This window comes from Capsicum annuum, chromosome 10 (assembly GCF_002878395.1).
Source record: "Capsicum annuum cultivar UCD-10X-F1 chromosome 10, UCD10Xv1.1, whole genome shotgun sequence".
In the NCBI taxonomy this organism is placed as follows: Eukaryota; Viridiplantae; Streptophyta; class Magnoliopsida; order Solanales; family Solanaceae; genus Capsicum; species Capsicum annuum.
This window is the reverse complement of record NC_061120.1, coordinates 153,114,401-153,122,534: the sequence shown is the minus strand read 5'-3', so window position 1 is coordinate 153,122,534 and position 8,134 is coordinate 153,114,401. Positions and strand designations below refer to the sequence as shown.

Here is an 8,134-nt window from a genome sequence, read left to right as displayed (position 1 = left end):
CCTCTTCTGAATTTTCTTAGCATATTTCTTTTAACAAATGAAAACTTTATTTTGTCCCTGTTTGATTTCCATTCCAAGAAAATAGGACATTAGACCAAGATCAGTCATCTCGGAGGCTTGCATCATTTCTTTCTTGAAATCCTCAATATGCTTTGTATTGCTCCCTGTAACTAGTACATCATCAATATATATAGACACAACAAGAATATCAATGCCATTATGTTTAACATAAAAAGTAGATTCTGATAGACTCTTTTCAAAGCCTAACCCAAGGAAATGATCATCTATTCGACCATACTAGGCCCTTAGTGCCTGTTTAAGTCCATAAAGTGCCTTCCTTAGCCTGTAAACTTTGTCCTCTTTTCCTTCATCATAAAGCCTTTGGGTTGCTCAACATAAATTTCTTCCTGGAGAAAACTATTAAAAAATGTCTATTTAACATCCATCTGATACACTTTTCAGCCCAATTGTGCAGCAAGAGCAAGAAGTAACCTGATCATGTCAAGCCTAGCCACTGGTGCAAATGTATCAAAGTAATCCACACCAAAAATTTGAGCATATCCCTTAACGACAAGCCTTGATTTATGTTTGTTGACTGAACAATCAGCATTTAACTTTGATTTGAAGACCCATTTCAACCCAATTACTTTTCTATCTTTAGGTTGATCAACAAGCTCCCAAGTCATGTTCTTCTCAATCATAAACAACTCCTCTTTCATTGTAGCCACCCAATTTTCATCATTCTTGGCTTCAATGTACCCAGCAGGTTCACATACTGCCATATTACATCTCTGATATATATCAGTGAGTAGTCGAGTACCTTTAACCAGTGAATAATCCACCACTTTATCTTGCAATGAGAGTGATATTTTCTTTTCAGGAACTTTGGCAGAAAACTTTTCTACTGAGTCTGAAGAGTTTAGGATAGATTTCTTTGAGTCTTCCCAGCACCATTCTTCAGTCTCTATAAAAGACACATCTCTGCTGAAGATTATACTTCAGTTTGTGGTTGGAAGACTTTATACGCCTTTGAAACAACACTGTATCCAATAAAAATGCTTGGAATAGATTTCTTATCTAGTTTGTCTCATTTAACTTGAGTAACATAGGAAAAACAGAGACAACTAAACACTTTAAGGAAGTTTAATGATGGTTTGAACACATACCAAGCTTCAAAAGGAGTTTGACCTTTCACCGCCTTTGTGGGAAGCCTGTTTTGGAGAAAAAATGATGTATTTGTTGCTTCTGCCCAAAATTTCTTTGGTAAGTTCTTCTCGTGCAACATGCATCTGGTCATCTCCATTATGTATCTATTTCTTCTTTCACTTACTCCATTTTGTTGAGGAGTATACGGAGTAGTAAGCTGATGTTGAATCCCTGCTTCCTCACACAAAATGTTGGATTGTTGAGAAGTGTATTCCTTTCCATTATCTGTTCGTATGGACTGAATTTTACAAGCAGCTTTATTTTCTACTTTTGCTTTGAACTTCGAAAAAACATTAGCAGCCTCTGACTTATGCTTGAGAAAGTAAATCCAACACATGCGAGTTAGATCATCAACAAAAATGATATAGTAAAGACTACCTTTTAGTGAGGGAGTCCTTTGAGATCCTGCTATATCGGTATGAATTAGTTACAATTTCTTTGACGCTCTCCAACTTGTCTTCGAAAATGGAAGTCTGCTTTGTTTCCCATATTGACACACAAGGCAATTTGAAGAATTCACTTCTAATACAGGTAGGTTCTTGACTATTTCTGCCTTTTGTATTTTAAGCAACCCTTTATAGTGATAATGTCTGAGTCTCTTGTGCCATACTTCTGCCATATTTTCTTTGGCTGAAAAAATCACATGCTCTTCCTCAAATAGATCTAATAGGAAACATTTAACTCTCATTCTTACTTTAAATATTTCTTGATCTAATGCATCCTTAATTAAGCAATGTTTATCTTCAAAATTTAAATTAAAGTCGTTTTCCATCAATTGACCAACACTAAGCAAGTTCTAATCTATTTCAGGTACATAAAGCACTTCAGAAATTGTTTTTGTACCTGAGTGACTTAGAATAGCAACCGTTCTTTTTCCTTGTACAGGAATATATTCACCGTTACCTATTCTGACTTTAGTAATGGTCGTAGGCTTCAATTCCTTGAAGAGATCCTTTTTATTTGTCATGTGATTAGTATATCCACTATCAATCAACCAACACTCACTTGATGATTTACTTAAAAATATGTAGCAACAAAGAGTTGATCTTCCTCTTCTCCATCAATGATTTTAGCATCTGTTTCTTGTTTTTGATTATTGTTCTTGAAAATGACTGATTCATGCCCAAGTTGATTGCATTTACTATACTTCGCATCCGGCTTTCTCCGACATTTGTATGGTGGATGGCCTTTCTGGTTACAATGCTTACATGGAGGAAAAATTTCTTTTTATTTCCAGTTTTTCCTGTTGCGGTACCTGCTAGAGTGCTTTCATCATTCTTCTTGTTCGTCTTCTTTTTATTTTTGCCTCCATCTTGAGGCTTGGCAAACAATGCTCCCTCGGTATTTCCTTTATCTCTCATGACATTTCGTTATTCTTGAGCCTGCAAAGCATTCAACAACTCCGCCAAGGTGATCTTGGACAAATTCTTAGTGTTTTCCAAAGTAGTTATGGTTGATTTAAATCTTTCCAGCACAGTTACTAGAATTTTTTCAACAATACGAGAATCATTAAACATGGAACCAAGCAATATTACTCTGTTTGCTATGTTCAAGAGCCTTTCATAGTAATCTTTTATGGTTTCGGTTTCTTTCATCTTCTGCATCTCTAAATCTCTTAGAAGATTCAAAACTTGCATACCTCTGATCCTCTCATCCCTTTCATATTCTGACTTGAGATAATCCCCTATGTCTTTGGCTGACTTTAGAGACATAATTTGAGTGAAAATTGAAGAAGATATTGCTGAAAATAGACAAGTTTTTTCCTTTGATTTTCTGATTTTTCCTGTCTTTATGGTTCTTGATCTGGGCCATAGTTGGATTGTTAGGCAATGGAGGAATTCCATAATCCTCTTCAACTGCCTCCCACATATCCATGGCATCTAGATAAGTTTCTATCCTTATAGCCCAAATCTGATAGTTATCACCATTAAAAACAGGTAGTGTCATAGTTGAAAAACTTGATTCTACTTCCATGCTTCAGAAACTTGTCTTGTTTCAGTTATTACTTTTATGGAACACCCACAGATCCCTCAAGAAATAAGTGCTCTGATACTAATTGTTAGTTTCTAGAGAGTGAAAAACATAAGAAACTGATTTTACTTATTGATGAACAAGTGGAACATGAGTTTGATAACTTTAACAGAGAGAGATTGGTGAAAGCAAAAACTACTGCTTTATTGCAGATTTAAAATTATTTATATATTACAATCCTAACTGAAAAAAATAACCAACTCCTAAAGATAAGGATAAGGATTAGAGAGAAACTAATTTTACTGCTGACTAATATTAACTTCTAACAGATAACATAAAAATTAAACTATTGCGGCTCTTATGCATTTTTCTAACAAAAATAAGAATGTAACTTGTTCTGGAATCATGTGAATCCCTCACATTCTATTTAGCATACGTAAATATCTCAAAAGAAAATACTTGGAGTGTATATTCATTCATATTGGTCTTGACGCAACTTAAGGATTTCAGTGACTTCTTTGGAGATGGTCTATTTGGAATCAAGACACCATATTGAGGCCTTTTTCGACTTTTCCAAATTAATGCCCCAGAGTTTATGCAATCCCTAATTTGTTCAATAGCTGGAGTGATTTCTATGGTTACAAAACAAAACGCCATCTTTTTGCTATCCCAATACCTATCAAAACTTGAATTAGTTTTGGTCATGCTTTCATTCCCATTAAACTTAGCAAGTAACCTACGTATCGTTTCAATGTCCGCTTGTGCGCCACATTCACACCAGTGCCATATCCTGAGTTCTATTGGTACTGACAATACCATGCTGAAATACAAGAATCGTGACATCCTACAAAAGAAGCAAACCATCAGGCTCCACCCTCAAAACAATAATCTGATTACAACACACATGTCTTTTCAAATAGCATATAATTGGATGCAGTGTTGGAGAACACTTTTGACATATTTGGAGATTCTCTAATGGACTTAATATCCCCTAGATATTAAGACATATTTGGATTATTTGGCTTCATCCTAATTGACAAGAGTAGCTTGTTCAAATTGATTGGGAACTTGAAATGGACTTTTTGAGATAACACACCAAGTGAATGTTGAATGACGCGAATCAACAACTTCAATTAGAGGTTCAATAAAAATAAAGGTTTAAAATGGTCAGTTGGTGGAAATAAAATAGGAGAGTGGCTACCCTATGTCATTACTTTGAAAATGGCTAATTTAGTGAAATTTCTTTGTTCTAATGGATATTGAGTGTCCTTTCCCCATGTACTTTTCCCTAAAATTAATGGGTGGGGATAGAAACAAGTTTTAGAAGGTTACCCAAACTAATTTTATAAAGAACCTCTTGAAATCACCAAAAATCGAGGTCTCAAGGTCCAACAATGGCAAAAAAATGGTAAAAATGTGAGAAAGGGTTAAATGTTGTTCTAGGTGGACAATGACTTCATTGTGAACACGGTCGGACCATCATGTTTGCGAAGGCTACTGACCCAAACCCACCGCAATCTTAGTTGGCCGATCACGGACGCAATGACTAAAACCCGACCCCAATTTACTCTTTATGAGTGCAATTCATGATGAACAGAGAGTTCCTTCTCTGTGAACGCAAAGAAGGATTTGCATGCACCTGTTGAAGGGAAATGGTTCAAAAATCCACCAAATGGATCCTTGTGATTGGCTTAGTATCCCATAGAAATAAATATGTAATGCTACTAGGCTAATTTCGACATTTCAGACTCAATAAAACCATCAAATTTATCAAAAGAGGTCGTTATCAACAAGTTCTTAGGAACCCTTTTAAGCTAACTTAACTAGTCTTTATCAAAAAGGTCAAAACTCAATATAAAAGACGAAACCTGAACTAACTACACCACTAACCCAAAATCGATATTTCGAATCTAATGGAACTGACAGAATCACTATTCAACGCTTAGATCACAAAATGTTGATCAAAATCACACTAACCACTTTAAAGACTACTTGAAACCTCAAACTCACTCAAATCACTCCCGAACACTGATCAAAACACATAAGCTAAAGATCAAAATGAGAGTTGTTACAAGACCCGACACCAGAACCTGACTCGGGTCTTGATCTCAACTACAAATCTTGACTGACCCAAGATCTTAACCTTGACTCTCGTTTTATGGAAGACTCTTGTTTATATTTGATAGTGTAGCTGTGTAAACTAGCTATATGAATATGTATATGGATACACATGTTTTACCCATATTGGTCCACATTATTATAGGTTAAAAAAAGTTTGAAGCCTATATTTACCCAACTAAAATATAAGTGGTCCAACTTATTAAAATGTGGGAAAATGCGCTACTTTCATAAATATGGGTTGAAATCGCCGACTCAAGAAAGGATTCCAAAGAACAATAGTGCAACCGAATAATACGATAGCCAAAGTAGAAAGAAACAACAGATAATAACAAAAATCGGAGGACAAAAACTAGAAGAGAAATACCACGACAACATATAAGGACAAGGTTATCAAGAAAAACAGTAAGATGAATAGAATAGTAGATTAGAAAATCAAAAATCTGTTTTTTCCCCTTTGAATTCTATTATAGTAATAGAGAAAAGACCCTTTGTAGCCAATATAAACTTTCTAATCTCTATTTCCGCAGACTACAATTACAAAAATATGGGAAGGATGATGAACTGAAAGTTGTAACACTATAATTTACTAATTAATATCATTAATAAAGGACGATATATCAAAATCAAAGCTGAACATAGACAAATGTTCAATATTATCCCCCGGTTGCCAACTATTGCCTGCTCCAGTCATCTAATCCGAAAACATCCAAGTTTTGCTCCTTCCAATCAGCCTGGTTACTAATTATTCCATCTGATCGAATCTGAGAACGTGTCTCCGAGTTCTGCAGGTTAATTTGCTGATCGTATGTGTAATCAAATTGCTCCTCAGTCTCTGCATAGTTTAGCTCAAACGATTCTTCTAAAAACCTCTGAAAACTGTAAGCTTCCTTATAGCTCTCTGTCAAACAAAATGCATCTGATATTGTTGTTGCTTCCATTGGACTACTGTCTTCCATTAGACAACGTTCCATGTATTTGATATGATTACTAAAATCTTCTCTCCTGTTTTCAGAAGACCTGAAGTCCAATGGTTGTTCTTCTGATATGTTCATTGAGTAACTGTATTTATCCATTTCCTGTCGTACAATTTGATCGGTGGAGTTACAAATTTCATCAGTCCTCAAGACATCTTTGCTAAACATGAGGGTTGGCCTCACATCAGTTTTGTCCTCTAGCAAACTGTTTAAGACATCGTTAAAGTTGAGGCGCTCCAAATCTTTATTATGTACAAATTCATCATTCTCCATTTCTTCCACTATGGGTGTCTCAACTTTAACACAAGAATTTTGAGATGTAGAACAAATTCCTGAATTGCACTCATCATTTACTTCTATTTCAGAATTCTCCTCCGGGATAACTTCTAATTCCTCCTCAGTCAAGCAACAAGTTGGTGAACCTTGATTCCCCTTGCAGCACTCTTGATGAATCTCTGATATCTCATCTATATTAGCACAATTGCCTAAATCTGTATTTACAACCACACCATCATCTAGTGTATCCGATGTTTTTAAACCCGACTCAATTTCAATATTCTGTGTCTTATCAACTCCTAAATCCCCATGATCATCAGACGATTTACCACTCAATTCCAATGAAGATGTCTTACTCGACAAGTCACAATAATTTGGGAAGTTAAGTATGGCATTAGATCCATACATAACCTTAGCAGCTTCATCATAAGCAATAGCAGCTTCACTAGCAGTTGAAAAAGTACCAAGCCAAAGTCGCTTACCAGTGCTCTTATACTCACCACTAAAATATACAGGCTCGCGAATTTCAGCCACCCATTTACCCCATGTCCTCTGCCTAACTCCTCTGTATGTACAACCCGAATTCTCAGGACCACCTTTGCCTCTCATACAGCCTTTTGTTGATCCTTTAACACGGATTCTTCTCTTCTTTTTCACTTGATCGTCTATACAATTAACGTCTTGGTAAAAAAATTTCCACCTTAACAAAATTTCTTCTATCGAATCAGATCCATTACGCCTTCTTTTCTGTTTCCTGTTATAACAAGAATCCATCGTTATATAAATAATTTAATAATTTAATAATATAGCACACAATAAATAAATAGAGAATACTAGTACTACAAAGTTGGCAGTAGATAGAAAAGAGAAAACAATATGAGAAGAAAATCACCTTTGAATGTGAGAAGACATATACATAACTTTGAATGGAAGTTTTGGTTTTGGTTTTGGTTTTGGTTTTGGTTTGGCCAATGGATTCTGTGTTTCGTTCTTCTTGTTGTGTGGGCGTATTTATACGGGTGGGTTTTGTATGTTCAAATCCGTTTCCTAGTCGAACTGGGATTAATTTTTTGGATTTTTTGGGAAATGAAATTAATGTGAAAATGACGTGTTTTTTCCTTTATATTTTTTGGGTGATACCGTGTGCTGATGGTGTGAATTAACTTAACTATATTTACTTATCTTAAGTAACCAATGAATTATGGGTTTTTTCTTGGGGACTAAGTAACTATTAAGAAGGAAATGTACGGGCAAGTTGGGTCACTTGGGTGTCACAATTCACAACTTGGGCGAATCGGGCGCACATAGGAAAACTATGACCCCGTTTGGTTGTAGGTTAAGTTTGATTCAAAACTTTAAAATATTATTTGAAGATTATTTCAAACTAGACATCGAAGAGCCATGATATATATTATTTTTTATCTTAATTTATGTGAGACAAATATTATTCAGATAATTAATTATTAAAATAATTTTAATTTTTAATTATTATGATTTATAATATATTTTTTCTTCTGTTTCAATTTAAGTGACATTAAAATAAGTTCGAGAGTCAATCGAATATTTTATATCTTTTATATCTTTAA

General features: G+C 34.9%; 1 protein-coding gene across 1 annotated transcript; it reads right to left on the bottom strand.

Moving 5' to 3' along the window:
* Positions 1-5,701: 5,701 nt before the first annotated feature.
* Positions 5,702-7,660, bottom strand: LOC107852448. Its single transcript, XM_016697475.2, has 2 exons — positions 7,441-7,660; positions 5,702-7,302 (listed from the first exon to the last, which is right to left on the bottom strand). Exons 1-2 carry the CDS (start codon positions 7,464-7,466, stop codon positions 5,970-5,972), a joined length of 1,359 nt encoding a protein of 452 aa, XP_016552961.2. The 5' UTR covers positions 7,467-7,660; the 3' UTR covers positions 5,702-5,969.
* Positions 7,661-8,134: the final 474 nt, after the last annotated feature.